The sequence below is a fragment of the Camelus dromedarius genome, chromosome 17 (assembly GCF_036321535.1).
Source record: "Camelus dromedarius isolate mCamDro1 chromosome 17, mCamDro1.pat, whole genome shotgun sequence".
Taxonomy (NCBI): Eukaryota; Metazoa; Chordata; class Mammalia; order Artiodactyla; family Camelidae; genus Camelus; species Camelus dromedarius.
In genome coordinates, this window is record NC_087452.1 from 3989667 (window position 1) to 4011495 (window position 21829).

Below are 21829 nucleotides of genomic sequence, written 5' to 3' on the forward strand. Positions count from 1 at the left end.
CCTTGTGTGAGGGAAAATTAGACTTTCTATTGTCTTTTTATGGAAAATGGTATCACACAATTGTTGTATGAAGAAGCAATCAAAGAGTTTTCAGTCACACATGTAAGAAAAGATAGTATAGGGTATATTAGGCAGTCAATTAATAAAAATATTTTTACTAAAAACTGCTAACCCACAAAGAAAAATAAGATTCTTTCATCATGTGTTCTTTTTGTTTAATTTTTAAATTTTATACAATTTTTAAAAGTTGCTTTTTATTTACAGTTATTACAAAATATTGGCTATATTCCCAGTGATGTACATACATCCTTAAGCCTGTCATACACCCAGTAGTTTATACCTCCCAGTCCTCCACCCATGTTGCCCCTTGCCCCGCTCCCCACCGGTACCCACTAGTCTGTTCTCTGTCTGTGAGTCTGCTACTTTCTTGTTATATTCACTAGTTTGTTTTAATTTTTAAATTCTACATATAAACAGTATCACACAGTATTTATCTTGTCATCATGTGTGCTTGATGACTCTGTGCTGGGTTTTAGGAATTGGAGGTTTAACCCTAGCATCCATTTCATAACCTAATATGAATATCCACCTGCAGTTCTGTTGCAGGGTGTTGGCTTTCAGCTCATGCATTTGCCTTGATCCCTCTGAAAAATCAAGTATTTACCCATCTCTCATCTTCCAGCTGGAGGACAGGACCTTTTAAGTGGTATGCCATTTTTTAATACAGGTACTATAATGGTATGGCTCAAATACTGAAATGTTTACCTTATCAAGAACTCACAGAACAAACCAAAAAAACCCTAAATTGTTAAGCCTCAATTATCAATGGCCATTTGAAAACTAAATTAATTTAATAAATTAAAAATAAATTTCTAGGAAGACTACCCTTGTTGTCGGGTGGAGTGTGAACAGAACCAGGATACAGTGTGCTGCAGAGCTAGTTGGTTGTTTCCACTTTAGTGGGTTTCATTTTTTAGAGAAGGATGGATTTTGAACAGAGAACAGGAAAACTGGCTACAACCACCCCCAAGGAAAACACCCACTTCATAACTTCCGATCACATTTTATTTAACAGACATCAAAGTAGCATTCACCAAGTGCAAAGCTCTGTGCTGGGGAGGAGCACAAAGAAGAAAAGGTTCTGTAGAGACCCTCACAGGAGAGAGAAACGTACACATGATAATGAAAGGGAACAAAAGGGTAAGGTGTGTGGACAGGGTGCCCAACACTGCAGCACAGAGTCTGGAGGAGCCCTGCAACCCTGCCATACCTGGGGCTGGAGGGTAGGGCCAGCACCAAGCTTGGGGCATCTGGTGTGGTGGGCGGCGGGGCCTGATGTCAGGTCCCCTCCCAGCTTCTCCAGGATTATGGGCCTGTGGACACAGCAGGGCAGCTCAGGCCATATGCACCCCTAGTCACCTCTCAAAAGTTGGTGGCTTCCAGGCTTACACTTGGGCTCCCATCTGTTTCCTCATCTCTTTAGAATGGGTCAGTGGTACCTACCTCACACAGTTGTTATGATTATTAAGTTAATGCATGAAATTGCTTAAATGGAGCCTGGCTTAACAAAAGTCCTACGTTAATGTGGCCCATCAGGATGGTCTGAGTGATGACCTTAGGTTGTTCAGAGAGTCACAGAAATAATGGATCCCAGTAAAGGTGGTACCTCAAGTGTTTGGGTTTTTTCTGACTTCTTTTATGGAGACAAAATTCACATAAAATTCATTTAACCGTTTTTAAAGTGTACAATACAGTGGGTTTTAGTACGTTCACAGTGTTGTGCAACCATCATCACTAACTCCAGGGTGTTTCTGTTACCCGGAGTAGAGCCCCCTTTCCTGTCAGCAAGCCCGATGTCCCTTCCCTCCCCCAGCCTCTGGAAACCTCTCGTCTGCTCTCTGCCTATATGGATTTGCCTGTCTGGGCATTTCTCCTAAATATATAACCCGTGGCCTTCCGTGCCTGGCTGCTTTCACTCAGCATGTTTTGAAGGTTCGTCCATGTCCAGCACGTGTCAATACTTAATTCCTTTTTTGTGACTAAATATTCCATTGTATGGATAAACCACCTTTTATTTATCCGGTCATCAGTTGATGGACATTTCAAATGTTTATTACTAATACTCCAGCTTTCTGGTTCTGTCATTCCAAACCACGGCACCCTGTGTTACGGGGCAGAGCATACCAAAAACCCCGTCTGTTTGGCCACGACTCAGAAGGGTTCCTGCAACCCCTCTGGACGAGGTAGGGCCTGTTCTTTGGATGAGAACCCTGAGACTTAAAGATTGGAGACCGGTGGAAGACCCTACAGATTACAGGAAAACCGGGGATTTATTATTCCAGATTCAGGGGCCACCGGGCCAGGCTAAGGAAGCCTGTCTTTTGTAGAGCCAGATGCTCCGCAGCTCCGCCGTTTCCTCCCAACCCCTCCCGAGACCCGCGTAGGGAGCGGGCCAGTCAGTCTGGGGCTTGGGCGGGGCAGGGGGACGGGTCCGCCCCCCGCCGGCCTCTCCCCGCCACGCCGCGTGGCGGCGTCCAGCCAATCAGCGCGGGGCGTCCGTAGTCCTGGCAACAGTGGCGTCCAAGCCTGGAAGCCGCACGTCTCTTGCAAACTTGGTGTCACTGTTTTTCTGGGACACCACCACCCCCCGCCTGCGCGCGCGCAAGCACGCACACACAGACACACACATCCACGCACGCCCCCAGCGCCGCGACCATGGACGACTCCTGTGAAGAGTACGAGGATCAGAACCAGTCGCTGCTCGGTAAGCTCCCGGGAATCAACGCCGCCCACAGGAAGCTCTCACCCCTGGGTGGACGCGTGCAAGTGGGGTGAGGGCTAGGACGGTACCTCATTGTGCCGTCCCTTCTCTGGGTGCGCGGTTGCCAGGGAGTCGGCGGCAGGTCTTGGGTGTTTCCCAGACTTCCGTGCCTCGGCTGGAGGAGCGGGCCGGAACCAGAGGCCCAACCCGTGTGCCCGGGAAAGGTGTCCAGGCCCTCCAGCTGGCCCTCATTCTCCGCTGGAAGTTAGTGTGTTCGGTATTGGAGAAGAAGCATGGAGAAGACCGTCAGTCTTCCTAAAACTTCTGGCGATAGCCTGCTGAGGAACACGTCCTTGCCAAACACTGCAGCTTCAGAGGTGAAGGACAGATAAACGGATAATTACAGAGGAAGAAGGGGTGAATCTTGGGTCCAAGAGTGACATCCAGGAGTAAGAGATCTGTTAAGTGCAGAGGATGGGGAGGAACAGTTCCAAGGTCCTGGACGAGATCTTTACACTGGGGCTTAAGTTAAGGATACAAGAAGTTCTCCAAGCAGAAAGGGGAGGAAAGGCATTCCAGGCCAAGGGAACAGCATGCATAGAGGCCCAGAGACATGGTATCTTCAGGAAACTGCTGGTAGTTTGAGTGTTGCTGGAGATGAGAGGCAAGAGGGATCAGAAGGGACAAGATCACGAGAGATCTTGTGAGCCAGGAGATGGAGAAGCCTTTGGGAATGACAGGAGTGGACTGGGAGTGTCAGCAATGCAGAGACTGAATTGGCAGATGCAGAATGCTGGGAGTGGGGAGATGAGATAGATCTGCAGCTGTCCCAAATGCCCACGCCAAAGATCTGGGAGGTGAGGGAAAGGCACCAGGCTAGAGGGGACTACATGGACTTGGGGGTTGATTGGATGGGGACCTCAGAAAGAGCAATCAAGGATGATGCCCAGGTTGGTATCCAGGGGGACCTGGGCCTTCCATAGAGATAAGGAACTGATCGGAAAGAACAGGATAGGTGGGACAGGGACACGGAGACAAGTTGAGACTTAGTTGGTTGTGTTTGAGATCCCTGCAGGCCATACAAGTGGAGATACTTTAGGAGCAACTGTATGTAGAAAGTTGGAGCTAATTCCAAGTCATAAATATCAGTATGGGTGTCCTCTGCATATAGACGGCCAAACATGAGAGTGGAGACTGGAAAAAATCAAGAGAGCCCAAGTGTAAGCCTGGAAGCCACCAACTTTTGAGGGGTGGGTAGGAAAATAGAGGCCCAAGAACAGGGGGCCAGAGAGGTAGGATGGAACTTACAGAGAGATTTGAATCAGAGCCAAGAGAAAATGAGGGAATTTCAAGAAAGAGTTGAATTGTCTCCAGGCACCTGAAGGGCTGTCCCAGAAAAGAGGCATCCGTTTTCTGGGGCATAAGTGGGGAGGACTTGGACCAGGGAGTAGAAATCTCAGAGAGACAAATTCTTGGTCAATATAAGGAAGTCTTTTCTAGCGGTCAGAATTAGACATCCACAGTGTTATGCATAGAGCACCCTGTCACCAGAGGTATACAAACAGAGGCGAAGTCTGCAGGGGCAGAGTAGGAACAGTTCCCTGCCCTGGGCGGGCAACGGGACTAGTTGGCCTCTGAGAGCTTTCCTCACCAATCCTGCAGGAACATTTTCACATGGTCTCCCCACAACCACGCAGTGACCTCTTTATTATAAGAGCCCACCCCGCTTTCCTATCAATGGACACAGCACCCCAAAGTCCACTAGGATGCAAGCTCCATGGTGTGGTGGGCACACAGCCTTTGAGAGGGTGGCCAGGGTGACTTTGCGGGGGTGACACCAGGCTGAGAACTGTATGATGAGGAGGGCTCAGCAGGGGGAAAACTTCGGGACTCCCATGCCTTTCCTAGGCACAGTAAATGCCAGAACCAATAACCAGGACGGAGCTAGGAGAGCTGGACACACAGGAGGGAGACTAGTGCAGCTGGAGCAAAGTGAGCAAAGGGAGGAGGGAGAGTGGGAGGAGGTTAGGGAGGGGAGAGGGGCTGGGCCTGGGGAGGGTGGCTTTGTAGGCCAATGTGAAAGAGGGTTGTTTATTCCAAGAGCACTGAGGAGCCATGTCAATGAAGCCATTGAAGGGCTTCAAATGGAGAAGTAACCCTCCGGCTAACAGCAGATCATGGATTTGGGGTTGAGGCAGGGCACAAGTGGAAGAGGCGAGACCAGTGAGGAACATGTTTTGAACGTTCCTGTGGTCTGCAGGGTAGTTTAAACCCCTTAACCTGGCATTTGAGATGACTCCAACTTTATTTCCCATTAATGTCTTCCGTCACATTTAACGTGCTTCCACTCTGTGGAGCTGTTTAGTAACCCTAAAGTCCCTAAACTCCACCCTGATCCTTCCCCATGCTGGCCCCTCTGTCCCTTGAAACATCACCCGCAATGTCCCTTTCTCTGTGATGACTTCCCAGACCCTTCCATCAGCATTTCTTCCCCAACTGAAAGCACCTGTAACCCCTCTGCTTACCCCGCCTTGTTCTGTGCCAGGGCACTGCCAGCGCCAAGCATTGGCTAATTCTCAGTAAATGCCGTTTGGATGAGTGACTAAATTCTCAGTGGTACCCAGCATCTTGTCTTCAGAGAAATGATAAATGGAGGGCTGAGAGGTGCTTACTACTGCCCACACTGATATATACATACTTTAATTATTTTTTGACTTTGAAAGGAGCACATGGGCATTGTAGAGACTTAACAAATGTTCTGAATGTTCACTTTGTGCCAGGCTGGGCACTGGGGAGACCCAGAAACTAAGACACAGTTCTTGCCATTGGGACAGTCACAGGATGTTGGGAAAGAGAACCATTTTCATCCAGTAAAATATGGTAAATGCTGGGGGGTGGGGTGAAGCCTGGGGCCTGTGGAGACCCGGACACACACAAGAGAGGGGTTGGGATGCTTCAGGGGACAGTGATGCCTGAGCTGAGCCTCAGAGACTAAATAGAGAATAATCAAGTGAGGCAGAGGAGAGAGAAGTGCATTCCGGAGAGGCAAGAGTATGGTTGGTGGGCGGCTGGGAGGAGGGACCAAGGAACCACAGTCAGCTTAGTTTGAGTACAAATACACGGTGAGGCAGAAGGGCCGAGGGGAGATGGAGAAATCAGAGGGCCTGGTGGGTGTGGGTGGGGCAAGTGGGCCAAGTTAAGGAGATTGAACTTTATTCTGGAGGCAGTTGGGAGCAGTAGAAGGGTTTTAAGGAGAGTTTTGGTTCTAGAAGGAAAATGATGGTGACAATATTTTTTAAAATAACATTATATCCCTTCTGAATTTTAGAATATTCCATACTTGTTGTTCATTTGACCTTCATAACGGCTTCAGGAGGTTGCTAGAGCAGAGTTCATAACATTTTAAACATAAAAGAATGGAAAGTCAGCAGGATTAGGTGACCCTCAGCCTTGGGTAATATCAAGTAATGGCTAAGAACTGAGTGCTGGGGCCAGGGAAACCAAAGTTCATGTCCAGTTCTGCTACTAATCAACAGTATGACCTTGGGCCTCTCTGAGCCTCAGTGTCCTTATCTGTAAAATGGGTGTAATCATAGTGCCAGCTTGTTGGGTCTGTCCACTTGTCATTCACTCACTCACCAAATATTTACTGAGATCCCACTCTATGATGGCACCGTGGAGGTTCTGGGACAGCAGGGAACAAGAGAGATAAGGTCCCGGTTCACAGTGTATTGGAAAAAATAAACATCAACCAAGTAATTTCACCAGGGGTTTCAAATGAAAATGTCTGCCTGAACCAAGCCCTTAATAAATGAAATGAGCTGCCTGTGAGACAATAGGGAATGGTGGGGCCTGTGGCAAGCTGCAGAGGGCATGCCCCAGCCTAAAAAAATGCAAATTGGAATTTTTTTTTTTCTGCAAATTGGAAATTTTTAAGCAAACAAATGTATTAAGCAAGACAGGACCCTAAGCTTTATTCAGCATGAGGGTTGCCAGTTTGCAGCCCTTGATTTACATATGTATGATAATTGGCCTGAAGGAAAAGTATCAGTTGTGATATGCAGAGGTAACAGGAGCCTGGAATTGGAGAGGCAACATTTGGTCTGAGACCCAGAGTATGAGGAGGAGGTGGGAGGGGATGGAAGGGGGAGGGAGCATTCCCGGCAGAAGGAGCCGCATGTGCAAAACCCTTAGACTGGACGGGGCTTGGATCACTCAGGGAACAGAGAGAAGGTCAAGGCGTCTGGACAGAGCAAGGAAAGACAGGCAAGTGATGAGGCAGGAAGGGCTGGTAGAGGAATGTCATAAGACTTTATTTTGAGGGCTATGAAAAGTCATGGAAGTATTTCAAAATGGGTAGAGGGTGAGAATTTTAAAAAATAATAACAGTGCACTGACTATGAACAAAGCAGCTCTAAACTGGACTGATTCTAAACATCTCCACCACTCAGTAAGATAGGTACCATCATTATCCCCATTTTACAGATGAAGATATTGAGGCCCAGAGAGCGTAAGTGATCGTGCCGCCAGTCAGCAGCAGGGCCGAGACTCAGACTGGAGCATTTTGGCTCCAAAGCCTCTGCTCTTGGGCTCAGCACTGGGCTGCCTCGGATGATCAGGCCTGACCAGAATGGCATTTTTAAAAGATCATTCTGATTGCCAAGGAGTATTGCGGGGTGGGAGTGGGGTGGAGTTAAGATTAGGATCTAAGAAGGTTAAATGAGAAAGCATATAAACCCGTTAGCAAGAGCCTGCCGTTGAGAGCGTCCAGTCACGGTAGATGTAATTATTTTCATCATTATAACAAGGCAAGGATCGAGCCAGGCCTGGAACCAGCTGCCCTGATGCCCAGCCTGGTGCTAGAGCATTTTTCCTTCCTGACTCCTTCAGTTGGCACTCATCCTGAAAGGGATTCCCCTTTGAACCCTCTTTCCCCAAGGGCCCTACCAGTCTAAGTCCTTGGCTGACGATGAAAATGGCAGCAAGGGCTCCATCTTCAACCCTGAACGGGTCATCGCCCACTGCTTCAAGCGGTTCAAGCAGAAGGACTTCCACCTGCCTCCAAGTCGCCGGCGGATCATCGTCTTGCCTCAGAAGGAGGCTCCGATGCCCATCAATGCCCCGCCCCAACCCCAGGCTCCTCCCCAGCCCACCCCCAGCTTCAAAACCCTGGAAGTCAGGGAGGTCCAAGAACAGCCAGAGGACCTGAAGGCCTGGCTGAGCCAGAGGCTGAAGCTCCGGCAGGACCTGGAGTCGTTCAGCAACACAGAGAGGTGGCTGCAGAGCAAGCCCAGGCTCACGCCTTCAGAGGCCAAGGTCCTACACAAGATCCACAAGGAGCACAAGGTCCAGCCAATGGCGCAGCAGGCTACTGCAAAAGCCACCAAGGTGAGCAGCACCCTCGGCCAAATGCAGACACTGAGGGTGTTAGGGGCGTGCTGTGGTTTCATCCGCTCCAGTGAGGCAGGATGGGGACTGCTTACTCCTACCCTACCCCCACCCCAGTCCCAAGGGAGCAAGCAGAAGTCCTGGAAGGGAGGTGCATTTGTTATCCATTGCCACATAACAAATACCCCAAGGTGACTTAAAGCAACAGCTGTCTGTTATCTCACTGTTTCCTAGACTCAGGAACCTGGGAGGAGCTTAGCTGGGTGGCTCTGGCTCGGGCTCTCATCTCAAGATGCTGACCTGGGCCACAGACATCTGAAAGCTTGTCAAGGCAGGAGGACCCCTTGCAAGCTGGCTGTTAGCAGGAGGCCTCAGCTTCTGGCCACATGGGCCTCTCCCAGGGCTGCTCGAGGTTCTCACCGCAGGGCAGGCGGGTTCCCCCGGAGCGACCAGTCCAGGGGAGCAAGGAGGGGGCTGCGGTGCTGTCTCTGACCTCGTCTCAGGAGGCCTCAGTTTCAGGAGTTTCACACCATCCCCTCCGCTGTGGTCTGTTTGTCAGAAGCAAGTCACTAAGCACTGCCCGTGCTCCAATGGAGGGGCGTTGGGCTCCACCTTAGAAGGGAGGACAGCTGAAGAATTTGTGGCTATATCTTAAAACCACCCTGGGAGGAATCAATCCTGGCATTCATCTGCAGGGCATTTTAAATACTCATTTTTCATTCATTTGTTCATTCGTTTGCTGAGGGTCTCTATGTACCAGCAGAGGCTCACAGGGCTACTATGAGGACTGCAGTTATGAGGTTGGAAGAAAACATTTTATAAATTTTTATGTATTTACATATATTATATATATATATATTTTTTCTTTTATAAATATGAAAACAGAAGTTCAGCAAGGCCAATAAACTGTCCAAGCCCATAGACATAGTAAATGGCAACTGCTTGCCTCTCTGTGACATTTCCTTGCAATTCGGCACTTGAGATTTCTCCCATTTCAGATAAAGTTGGCATAAGAGATAACTTAGGTTTAAACCCAGCTCTGCCACTTCCTAGTATGATCTGGGCCTCAGTTTCCTCATCTATTAAATGGGGGTGACCCACTGTACCTACTTCCTAGGGTTCTGTGACTTCTAAACAGATTAATTAGATGAGACAGTGCCTGAGACAGTGCTGCACACACAGTGAGCACTCAATAAATGCCATTTTTATTGCTATTGCAGTCTTTCTGGGGTCATTTGGGTTGGCCCCCATACTCCAGAGTCAGTCCTTGGTGTAATTATAGTCAAAACCCAGATTTCATGTGTCTAACACACTCTTTCCTGCCAGCAGTTCAGCATCTATGTGTAAACTGTCCTGCTTATCTGCTGTGTGACCCTGGGCAAGTCTCTTCACCTCTCTGACCCTTTTTCCTCATTTGTAAAAAGAGAAAGTAATACCCAATACCAAATTCATAGCAGTTTTTTTTCATTCAGCAAACAATTACTATCTACCTGCCAAGGGCCCGGGGATTTGTTCACTACAAGGGTGGGAGGCGGGGTATGCAGCTAAATAAGGCATGGTCTTGCTCTCAAGGCGTTCCCATGTTAGTGGGGGAGGCAGGCACAGCAGAGTAATGGCGCGACTCCAGGACACAGGGGGACCCTAACTAGGACACAGCAAGGCCCTTTGTAAACTGTCAAGTGCTGCACCAAAGTGAAGGAGCATTATTCCTGAGCAGTCTCCCTCGGTGTCTGAGGGGGCGGGCTCCAGGTGCCCTACAGGTACCAACATCCAAAGATGCTCAAGTCCCTTAAAGAAAGTGGCGGAGTATTTACTTATAACCCACACACATCCTCCCTTATACTGTACATCATCTCTAGGTTACTTAGGATACCTAATGCAATAGAAATGCCATGTAAGTTGTTATAAATACAATGTAAATGCTACATAAATAGTTGCCAGCCATGACAAATTTAAGTTTTGCTTTTTGGAACTTTCTGGAATTTTTTTGGGGGGTACTTTCCATCTACAACTGGTTAAATCTGTGGATATGGAGTCTGTGGACAAATAGTTGTAGTTCACTCATATAGTTAGTTCATATATATATTCACTCATACAGTTCACTCACATAGAGTGAGGCTGTATTCCCGTTCACCTGGCCTCGGAGGGCTTGGACAGGTAGGGAGAGAAGGAAAGGTATTCCAGGCAGGAGGCCCAGCAGGAACAAAGGCTGGGAGGTGGGGGGCATGGGAGCCCCCCTGGGCTCCAGGCAGGGGCATATATGTTGGTCTGCTGACAGCCCCGTGGGATTATATACTGTCTGATCTGACAGGAGAAATGTGGGTAAGAGTGAAATTTTAGTTCTCATATTGTCCAAGCCTCTGGTTGCTGATGGGAAATCGAGGCCCAGAGAAGGAAGTCTCCCAGGCGGACCACGGCCGGAGACACCTGCCCGCAGCCCAGCACTCTGCCCTCCTCCCTGCTGTCTGCGCAGAGCGGCTCAGCCTCTGTCTCCCCCAGTTCTCTCCAACTCTGGGGATCCCATTCCATCGGCCTGTCCCCCCTGAACTCTCCCTTCTGCCCCCCATCTTGCCTCTTTCAGAAGAAAAGCTTCCAGCCCTCCCGCCAAGTGCCCCAGCTCCGCCTGCCCACCCCCTCCGCCCTGTCGGCCTTGTACTCCCACCTGCGCAGCCGCAGGATCAGGATCCTGGAGCTCTTTAACAAGGCGGGCCGGGGCGAGAACCAGAGGATCTCCAGGGAGGAGTTCATCAGGGTTCTGAAGTCGGTAAGGGCCTCCCGGTCCCCCCAGGCTGGCCCCCAACTGCTGCCCGCCCCCTCCCCAGGTTCTGCTCCACCTCTCAGCCTTATTACTCGTATAGCCAGATTGAAACATGGCTTAACCTGAGGCCCCATCAGAGCCCTAAGGCCACCCCTGCACTGGTCTGACCTTGAAAGGCCCTACCTGAGTGGGAAGTCTGTGGAGCCAGCCCTGTAAGCGGCCAGCTGCTTGGGGAATCACTGTCTGGTCCGTGAGACCCCAGAACTGGGCACAGACAGAGCTGGGTCTTCAGTCCTGCCTCTAGAACCTTCTAGAGCTCCTCAAACTGTCACTGGCATGTGACTCACATAGGGTCTTGTTAAAATGCAGCTTCTGTCTCAGTGCTTCTGTGTAGGGCCCACGATGCTGCGTTCTAACAAGCTCCCAGTGATGCTCACGGAACTGGTCCCTGGACTACCACGCTTTCACTGGTTATTCAAAATTTCAAATTCATTATAGGTAAAATTAAAAATCCAGTTCCCTAGTCACATCAGCCACATTTCGTAGTCACATGTGGTGAGTGATTCCTCCAATGGATCCCACAGACAGAGAACATTCCCATCGTGATAGAAAGTTCTATTGGTCTGCTAACTACGGCCCAGGAGTCAAATCTAGCCTGTCTCCGGTTTTTGTAAATAAAGTTTTATTGGAACACAGCTACACTCATCTGTCTGTGTCTCGTCCTGCCTGCTTTCATGCTATGAGGGCAGAATTAAGTGGTGATGACAAAGACCACATGGCTCCCAGAGCCTAAAATATTTACTATCTGGCCCGTTTTAGAAAAAATTTGCTGACTCCTGGTCTGAATGAATTAAGATTTTGTATATTTTGAATACAAGATAAAAAAAAAAACTTTAGGAAGGTAAATGCAACATCTTTCATGGTCTTAAATCATCACCATTTTTCACACTATCTTTTTTTTTTTTTGACATGTAATTGTCTGAACAACAGTTCAAAGCATTTAAAACAGCAAAAAGATAAAGGGCCATTAATTAATATAACCAGAAAGATAAAACATTAAATCCTTTAGCACCAGGAGAGTTCTGATGTTCTTTAAGGAAAGCTCAGTGAACAACGTCTCCAGAAGCTGAAGCTGAAGCTGAAGAACAGAGTTTTCTTCCTTTTAAAATTCTTCTCAAATATTCGATACTGCTGGCAAGCAAGATACTTTCCCAGAGTTGCTCACTGTCCTCAAAAGGGTAACATGCATGAGATTTCTGATTCTATTTTGCTTCGGTTAAGGGAGGCTGTGACCCTCATTGGCAAGGATGATAGACATGAAATCCTTCCTCCAGTCCAGCATGAGAAAGCCGCTGTTGAGATTAGAACGGAGTGTGGAGGGAGCCCAGAGGAGGAAGTAACAGACTCACATGGTGACATGTCTGGACTGGGTTTTGAAGGAGGGGTAGGAGTTTTTCAGGCAGAAAGTGGAAAATGCCTGAGCAAAGTCAGAGGGTGAGAACGTGTAGGGTGTGTTCAGGGCCCGGGAAAGGGCTTTGAGCTCCTGTGGCAGAGACCTTGCACGTGCGTTGGGAGTGGTTGAGGAGGAAACTAGACTGAGAGGTGGGGCCAGGCTGGGAAGGCCTTAGCCGTCCTGGCAGGATGTTTGGGCTGGAGCCCACCCGTCTTAGGGCTTCTCTCCTCAGGTTGAGGTCCCTCTGAAAAGCCAGGAGGTGGAGGATATTGTGATCTATCTCAGCTCCCTTGGGAAGGACAACAGCATTGCCATGGGCAGCCTGGCCAACACCTACCAGCAGTGGTCTTTGGCTCAGCAGAAAAGCACCCTGGCAACCGCAGCAGAGTGTACGTATCCACCTCCGCCTGCATGCCGCCATGTCCCCATCCTGGGAGCCAGCCTGGCGGAGGCGCCGTGGCTCACCTCCGGAGTGTGCTCTCCAGCTCTGGCTTACTGTCGGTGGGCCAGGCCCAGAGGTCAACCACGGAGTGGATATTCTCCTGAGTGGCCAGCAACTGTGTCCATTCAGAGATGAATGAGGCCCAGCCTTTGCCCTCAAAGGAAGATTGTCAGGGTGGTCTTAGCCCACCAAAGCCCATCTGATAGGCTGAGAACTGGGCCAAATGGCAAGCCTTCCCATCTGTGTGTGGGTCCAAGGCCTTCCTACTACTAATCTACACAGTATTGATCAAAAGTTAACTAAAACTCAGAAGCCAGAATTAACACATGTTTCAAGTTTACAGGAAAACCTACTTTGGTATTCTGCTATCAGGGATATTAGCGGGGCTGCTGTGAACAGCTAGATAGGTTGTGCACGGCTTAAGGTCCACCTGGCAAGCTGTGTGCTTATGAAGCCACGTCTGTCCAGACAAAGCACAGAGGCACATTAGAAATTCACCAGCCATAGCTCCGTCTATGAATTTACAACCCAGGGTGCATGTCATTTCCTTATAGCTAGAGTCGTTGTAAAAATAAAAATTGAACTATAGGTATAATTAAAGCCCTCCCTTGACCGCCATCCACCATTCCGGAGCCCTCCCCACATATAACCACATCTTTCTCCTTCTAAATGAAACAAACCTTGCTTTGCCTCACCCACCAGGTTGGCAGGAATTTAATTTCAGACATGTTTGCGGGGGCGGGAGCGGGAGCCTCCTTGTCCTCCCTGAGGACGTGGTAGAGCCGGAGGAGGGCAGCAGAGGTGAAGATCTGGGTCGGGCCTCTGGAGTTCACAGTCACGTGGGGCTGGGTGCTCAGTGTCCTCACTGGTTGGTTCTTTTGGAGGTGGCTCCCTAGACCATCCCCTCCTTGGTCCCACAGTTCAGAGGGCAGATTTCCCACCTCCAGTCTCAACAAACCTCTGGGCCGAGGCCCCGTCCCCCTAGGCAGGGTCTGCATCCTCTCGGAATCCCAGGGAACCTGAGCGCCCCACAGTAGTGATCTCCACACCTTCTTGGCTCTTGCTTTGCCTAAAGGGGCAGCAGCAACAAGAATCTGGGCGCCCAGCTTACAAGGGAGAAGGCGACGGCATTTGGGGGTGCCCCTTGGGTTGCAAAGACCCACAGCATTAGCTCATTTTCTCCTGTAAGTCCCTGGAGGTCAGGGCTGCTACTCACACTTTGCAAGGAGGAGGCTGAAACTCAGAGAGGCTGACTACTTGTGGTCAGGTGGCAGGGCCAGGATTGCATTTCTGCCCCGGGACGGTGGAGGCCTGAACTAGGGCAAGGGTGATGGATGCCCCCATTCGTTTTGGTCTCTGTTGAACACCTACTACGTGTCAGGCACACTTCTGGGAACCAGGAACACAGTGCCCCCGCCTTGAACGAGCTTCTATGTGAAGGGTTAGCCAAGACGATGTCCAGGAGTGATGAATGCTCTAAAGACACAGGACAGAGTAGGGGGAGGTGGTCAGGGAAGGCCTCTCTGGAAGGGGTCAGCTGTCGGAGCTGACACCTGAGTGACCAATGGGGAGCCGGTCTGGGGAGGGGCATCCTCGGCAGATGGAGGCAGAGCCCTGAGGCAGGAAGTCTTCAGGGCACAGAAAGAAGTCAGGGAGGCTGGGAGGAGTGAGTGAGGGGCGAGGAGAGAAGGCGGGGCTGAGCCTGCGGGGCCTGGCAGACCAGGGAGAGGACCATGGGTCATAGTGTGAGTGCCGTGGGAAGCCAGGGTAGAGTTCTGGGCAGGGGACGAGGTGATCTGACTGATGTTTTTTAAGGATCCTGTTGGCTGTTTGGAAGGAGGATGATGGGGATGAGACTGGCAACAGGAAGGCTGGGGCTGTGCTGCAGGTGAGGGAGGAGGCGTCCTGCACGAGGAGGCCATAGTGGAGATGGAGGAAGGGACACCTTCAAGTCGCATGTCAGACAGTGGCACTGACCGGACACGTGGGCGCCTGCTTGGTGACACTGGTTAACTGCTTGTCTGACTCCCTGGCCGGGCGCCCTCTCAGTTCCTCCTTCCTTCGTCTCTTCCCTCCGACCCCAGATTATAGATCTAGCAAGCATGGCGTCTCACCGCAGAGTCCGTCCAAGAAGCAGAAAGTGAATTTAGCCCCAGGGCCTCCCAGGATGGACCTGCTGACTGTACCCATAGTCGACACCAAGGTGGAGGCACGACCCACGACCCTGGAGGAGATGGAGGAGGTCGGCAAGCGGTACCGCGAAAGGAAGCGGCAGAGCAAGGTACCCCCACCGACAGGGGAGGGACAGGCAGGAACGGGGCTTGGTGACTGGACAGGCTGGGGCTCAAACCGCTGCAGATGCACCACCTTATGGCCGAGAGAGCCCTTGGGGGTGGGCTTCCTTACCTCTCTGCCCACTGTTCTGTGTACAAGAACAATACCTGCCTCACAAGGTTTCTGGGGAGACGAAATGAGATGATGTCTCTGAAAGTGTCGAGTGCCCTTCCTCCTGTTCTTTGATTATGACTTGGCATCCTGAGACCTGGGCTGCATCTTTCCTCACAGCTGGAATCCAAGCACCTGGCCTAGGGCCTGGCACCGAGCAGACATTCCAGAAATACATGGTGGGTGAAAGAAGGGAAAACTGATGACATGAACGAATTCATCCAATCAGTATTTCTCAGACGCCTGTGATGTGCCAGGCACTGTTCTGCGTGCTGCCCAGAACAAAACAGTCCAGCCCTCAGGAAGCTGACAGTCTGGTCAGGGAGGCTGACAAGACTGACGTAATAGTATATATCAATAAATATTTTCTACTATATACTTTCAACAGTTTAAAATTATATATAATAAAATGTCAGATACTGGTAAGCAATATATTGGTTAAGATCTGATTCAGTTGCTTGATGAGAAAAGCCAAAATTTTAGAGCAAGGACCAGCAAACCTCCCTATAAAAGGCCAGACAGTAAATGTTTTCTGCTTTGCAGGCTGTGTGGTCTCATGAGTGTGGTTGTGTGCCAATAAAACTTTATTTATAAAATCAAGTGGTGGGCCAGGTTTGACCTATAAGCTGTACTTTGCTGCTTCTGGTGTTAGAAGCTTTTTTCTTCCTTACAAAGAGATAAGAAGGCCAGAAGTGGCTGCACTCCCCAGGCCTGTCCTACCTTGTCCTGCCGTTCTTAACATGTGGCCTCCACCCCAAAGTCACAGGAGGCGGCACCTAATTTAAACTCCCACGCAGCCAGACACGTGAATGGCACGTTTCAATAGGGCGCCTCTAGGGCCTACCTTTGCGTGATATAGTCACGTGTGCACGTCCGAGTAAGGGGCTGCGCATGCGCTGACCATTCGGCTAGGATGCCCGTCAGGGGGTCACCTTGACCACGTGTGATTTTGCTCCCAAGTCGCTGACTTCAGAACGTGCCACAGCCCCTCATGCGGGCCTCGGGGTGGCGGGGTGGGGAGAGGGGTGTGAGGAGCAGTGAGCGCCGGCCCCTGCTCTCCCCGCAGCTCGCCATCCCCTCCATCCAGTACTCCGAGTGCTGCCGCCTGGTGCGCAGCGGGAACAAGCACTTTGACGAGCACTGCCTGCCGTCCACCATCCACGGGGACATGACGGAGATCATCAACGCGACACGCAGGGACTGCTTTCTGGTCTACCTGCAGTGCTGGAAGCTCTGCAAGGCCTTCGGCCTCCCGCTGACGAAGGACATCCTCGTGAGAGGTAGGGGCCTTGGTGGCCGGTCCTCGGAAGGTGCCAAGGGGGCCCAGAGCGAGGGCAAGGGTGGCGTCCACCTGAGATGTGTCCTTTACACCCAGACAGACCACTGTGGCTGCAGGGGGGACACTGGGAAGAAGGAAGGGGTGGGGGGAGGAACAGCCCTGGTTCACGGTTGCGCTTTTACAGCCCTGCGGGGCCGCAGGCTTCACAGGCCTGGAGGCCCGGGTTCCCCAGCCCAGAGCAGGAAGCGCCAGGGCCGGGGTTCTGGGTGCGGGAGCCTGAGGTTGGGCCTAAAGGAATAATGCCAGTTTCAAAGAGGGAGACTGACTGGAGGCAGTAACCACTATGACGCATCACGTGTCCCCAAACCACGTCTCTAGGCCAGACCTGTTTCTTGGTTTTTCTGTGACACAGAGGGAAGAACGCACCAGGAGACAGGTTCTGCTAAGGCCCTTGGCTCTCTGCTCAGACTTGGAGTTCTGCTCAGTTGAGACAGGACTCAACCCCTGGCCCAGTGTTTGTTTTTGTTTTGTTTTTAATTATTTTTGGCTGGGGGGGTATTAGTAATTGGGTATTTGTTTATTTAAATGGAGGTGCTGGGGATTGAACCCAGGACCTAATGCATGCCAAGCACACTACCACTGAGCTATGCCCCCACCCCCACCCCCGCCCCAGTGCTTCGTAAGTTCTGCAAGAGCAGAAAACTGCTGTCGACTGGGTCTGACTTAATCTAATGGAGTCTCAGGTGACCCCCCCACCTTCCTCCTCTTGGGACTCCAGGCCAGGATGCCCCCTGCAGAGTGGGGTGTGGGGGCCGCACGCACTCCGTCCTAACTGCACCCAGGCCTCTGGGCCACAGCTGCCTGGTTCTGAATGGGCGCCCTCCTCTGCCTTTGGGTTAGCAGTTCCTGACAGTGCACTGCAGTCCCCACACCACCACTGGGGGATCCTAGGGGAAGGGTCTGAGGGACCCTCTGCACTATTTGTGCAACTTGCTGTGAATCTACAATCATTTAAAAGTAAAAAGTCAAAAACAGGTATATAAGAGAAAATCCTTTCAAACAAAAATGTGAATTAAAAAAAGAAAGTCCCCCTCTGCCCCAAAGACTTGGGGTGGGGAGGGGTCTTGAACTCACAGGCGTGTTTCTCTTGCTGCTCACAGCCCTGCTGTACCCAGGGGACAAGATCATTTTTCAGAAGGACCAGGTGCGCCCGATCCGGCAGCCAGGGGGCTACTACTCAGACCTGAAGATCCTCCATCAGAACCTGACCCTGCTCAGATCTCAGGGCGTCCCCGAGCCTGTGGCTAAGAAAACTGACAAGCTGAGTGTCACATCGCTCCCTCCCTGCCGTTTGCTCCTGCCCCGTTGCTGTCCCTTCACTGCTGGGACTTGGGTGTCACATTGTGCCAGTGTCTGTGCCCTAACCTGGCATGTCCAACCCAGATGGTCCACAGACTGGCCAGTCCTGGGTGTCACCCTTGGCACGGGTCTCCGCAGTCTCCCACCTCACTCCCATGCCGCTACCCTCCTGACCACACCCTACCTGATCCCAAGCTTTCTGGAAAGGGTTTAAAAGAGGGATTTCTTAGAGATACGCAGGAGGCCCCGTCACAAATTGTGGGCTGGGTGTCAGGGGCCTGGCAGAAGACAGTGGTGGCAGCCCTGTCTCTGCCCTGCCTTCTCCAGCAAGAGGTGGGCTTGCAGACCCCTACGAGGAGAGAAGAACTCTGCAATGGGGCCTGCCCCTGCCCCTGCCCCTGCCCCTCAGATCAACCCGAGTCCTCTCTAAGAAAACGTCCTCCTTTAGCAGGAGGAGACTCGTGGGCAGGCTATGAGCCAGCATCAGTGGTGACTGCAGACTGGAGGGCAGGAGGCATTTCTGCAGAGGGAGGAGGAGGCAGCTGACTAGACAGCATGATGGGGGAGGGCCCAGGACCTGCCCACACTGCAGATCACTGCCCACTCCCCAGTGATGGTGTGGCCGGAACAGCTTGGGTGGGATGCAGTGAAGCTGAGTGGAAATCAGACAGGCCACGGGTTACCTGGACAAGTTACTTCACTCCCCGAGCCTCAGCATCTCCATCTGTAAAATGGGCGTAACAGTCCCCCCAACACAATAGAAATGCATGTAAACTTCTTAGCAGACAGTTAGCACTCGAGCCATGAGTGTTGTTGTTGTACCCTCACTGTCAGGTTGTTTGCAAATGCAGGAGTGGGCTAGGTCTGCAGGGGGGCCTGTCCCCAACCCTGGTTGGGAAGAGCTGAGCACAAGCTGGGGTGGCTGCCCCCAGTTCCTGAGCCATGAACCTCTGGAACCTGAGAAAGTGGCTTTTATCCTGCTCAGGGGGTCACATTTGGAAAGGACAGAAGTCCCCCAGGGCAGGGATGAACTGATTTCCTTGGCTACTGTGTTGTGAAATATTCTGAGGCCAGATGCAGGCTTGCTGGGAAAGAGTGCTGTGCGCGATTAGTGGTGTCTGCCAGACCTGAGGCTGGGGCCTTAGCTTTCACCACCCTTGTCCTCAAGGCTAGATTCAGCTCCGGGGGCAAGTGGGAGTCAGGGGCCCCCAAAGGATTCAGACCAGTGGGCACATCTCACAACCTCCCAGGAGGTCTCTGTGCCTGGAAATGAGAACCCCGAGGCTCCACAAGGTGGGTGACTGGCCCCACGTCGCCCAGCCAGCCAGGTTATGAGCCCAAGGCTGCCATCCTGGGCTTTGACTCATGGACTGTCTGTCTGACCCATGGTGGGGGACTGAGAGATCCACAGGAGTGTGGGGGACAGAGTCAGGGCTCCACCAGGTAGAAGTTCTCCCTTCAGGGCTCTGGTCTGGACTTTGAGGTGGGACCCCTGTGGCCCGAGGCCCCATGGACCTGGATTTCCCCTTTCCTGACAAGATACCTCTCTCTCTCCTTCAGTGGGAAAATGCCAAAGAGAATCAAGAACATACCGTTTAAGGAGTTTGAGGAATTCACCAGGTCTGTAGCAATCACCCAACTCGGGAAGGGGCAGGGGGGAGGTGCTAGGACTCTGCACGCTGCACAGTACACGGGGTAGCACAGAATCTGGGACTCAGGGCCCAGGGGCTGAGAAGCAGTCAAACAACACTTAGAGTGCCAGGCAGGTTTTCCATGTGTTAACGCGTGAATCCTCTCAACAGCCCTGTGAAGGTACTCTTAGCATACCCATTTTACAGAAGAGAAAACTGAGGTACAAAAGGTTAAATATCTTGCTCAAAGCCACACATCTGTTAAGAGGTGGAGCAGGGATTTGGACCCAGCTGTGCTGGCTCCAGAGGCTGTTCTCTGAACAGCACATTAAAATGCCTTGGTGGAACAGATGGGGTACACTGAAGAGTCTGGGTTGAGAGGCAGCAGATGGGAAGTCAAGCCTGCGCCCTACCCCTTGCTGGCTGTGCGGCCTTGGGGAAATTACTTGGCCTCTCTAGGCCTCTGGGTCCTGGTTGGTGAGGCTGAGCAGACAACAGTGCCTACCACGTGGCACTGTGGGGAGGACTGTGGTACCAGAGTGCGGAGCACGGTGCAACCCCTCCACTCTGGTCATAGTGGGTGGGCCCTGCCAAGAAGGAGCCCTGGCCCCTACCCGTCAGCCGGGGTGATTGTCCCTGTGTCTTCTTGTTCTCCAGGAAGCTGAAAGCCAAGATGCCCAGTGGTCCGCAGCTAACCCATCCCAATTTCTTCTGGCCGGGTCACCTCCTGGACAAGCTGCAGCTCTTCCTGCCCACTGTGACCGTGGACCGGAGCCTGGCACTCTTCAGTTGTGTCCAACACCGACCCCAAGCCTACTCGGCCACCTACCGCCCCAACCACTGGTGGCCCATTAAGGACATGCACTACATGACCTACGGCTATTACGATGCCCCCAAGATCTACCACATCAACTAGAGTGGCCCAGGTGTCGCCAAACCTAGCCATCCTGGGCCTGAGGCCAGTGTAGCTAGCAGCCCGGAGCTACCAAAGAGCCGGACAAGAGAAGTCATTTCAGTGAGAGGGTCTGGGCCGGCTCTCTCCAGACCCAAAGCGTCCAGCGTCTCAGAGGGCGAAGTGTCAAGGGAAAGATGTGGTTCTCATTGTTTCCCTTTCCGGATCTCTGTCCTTTCTAAATAAACCAGTTGGAGTTTATGTCACCTGTGACCCAGCTGATGCCATTTCTTACTCAGGAACTGTGGCCAGAGGGGTGTTGGAAAGCGGAGGTCCTAGCCTGGGAAGATACAGCAGGCACTTTCCCTGGGGTGATGACAGAGATGCCAGCATGGCACCTCCAGCCTCTCATCCTGGGATCTCGGTGCCCACGGGGAAGCAGCAGGCAGTGTGGGACCCCTGTGCCCTCCCCCTGAAATAGTGGCAGCATGTCCCTCATCCCCCAAAGACTGAGCCATTTGGGTCACTACTTCCAAACTTCTTGGGCCTTTCACAACTGGAAGCACATTCTCTGGTTTGTGAGCCATTCACCCACCTGACCCCCTCAAGACCCCTCCTCATGACCCACACCGTGTGGGCTGCCGTTAGCCCAGAGTCTCGCATCAGCTGACTACCACAGCCTGCAGACGCACAGGACCCGCAGTCTCAGCCCTACTGCCTGTCACTGTGATCTTCGGCCGATTCACTTCACACAGCCCGCTTCACTTCTGAGTCTCCTCAAACTCCCCTTCACGGTCAGAATCTCATCAAGGAGTGCGTGGTCAGCACCCGCTGCCGTCCCTCCTCAGCCATCACTCAGTCCAGAACACCATCCACTTCAGCCCCTGGAACTGCTCTACCAAAGATCACTGGTGACATGACAACCGTACTGTGTTCGGATTGTGGAATCAAGGGGCGTTTTTTTTTTTTCTCTCCTGAAATTTGATTTTCACAATAATCTTAAAAACAAAAGCTTAAACAAAACAAACCAAGAATGACAAGGCAGTCTAGCCTTATGATAAGAAGTGTGGATTTTGGCGTCAGATCTCCAAACTTCACTCTCCACATATGTAAAATGGGGAAACTAATAGAACCTCTTGGTAGAAGTGTGCGAAGCCCATTGAATGATAGCTGTTATAGTCTCATTGCTTTTTGCTCTATAAATTCACGTGAGGAAATTATTAGGAAGTCGCTGTTTTGTTCCTCCTGGCCACTAAGAGGCGCACTTTGCAAAAAGAAAGGCGGGCGGAAGTCATCTAAAAACTGGATTATCCTGCGTAGCGGCGGCTTCAGTTCCTGGCGGAAGTGGATACCCCCCCCAACCGGGTCTTGGAAGCGCAAAAAGAATTCCAAATTTTCTACGTAGTCCCAACGACAAGCAT

The 21829-nt window shown here is 51.5% G+C and overlaps 1 protein-coding gene across 1 annotated transcript; it reads left to right on the forward strand.

Moving 5' to 3' along the window:
• The first annotated feature begins 2614 nt into the window (after nucleotides 1-2614).
• EFCAB12 (EF-hand calcium binding domain 12) lies at nucleotides 2615-20674 on the forward strand. The gene is made up of 9 exons (XM_010984903.3): nucleotides 2615-2764; nucleotides 7701-8149; nucleotides 10731-10913; nucleotides 12593-12749; nucleotides 14887-15083; nucleotides 16314-16527; nucleotides 17687-17846; nucleotides 19446-19505; nucleotides 20174-20674. The coding sequence occupies exons 1-9, from the start codon at nucleotides 2716-2718 to the stop codon at nucleotides 20430-20432; spliced, it is 1728 nt and encodes a 575-aa protein (XP_010983205.2). The 5' UTR covers nucleotides 2615-2715; the 3' UTR covers nucleotides 20433-20674.
• Nucleotides 20675-21829: the final 1155 nt, after the last annotated feature.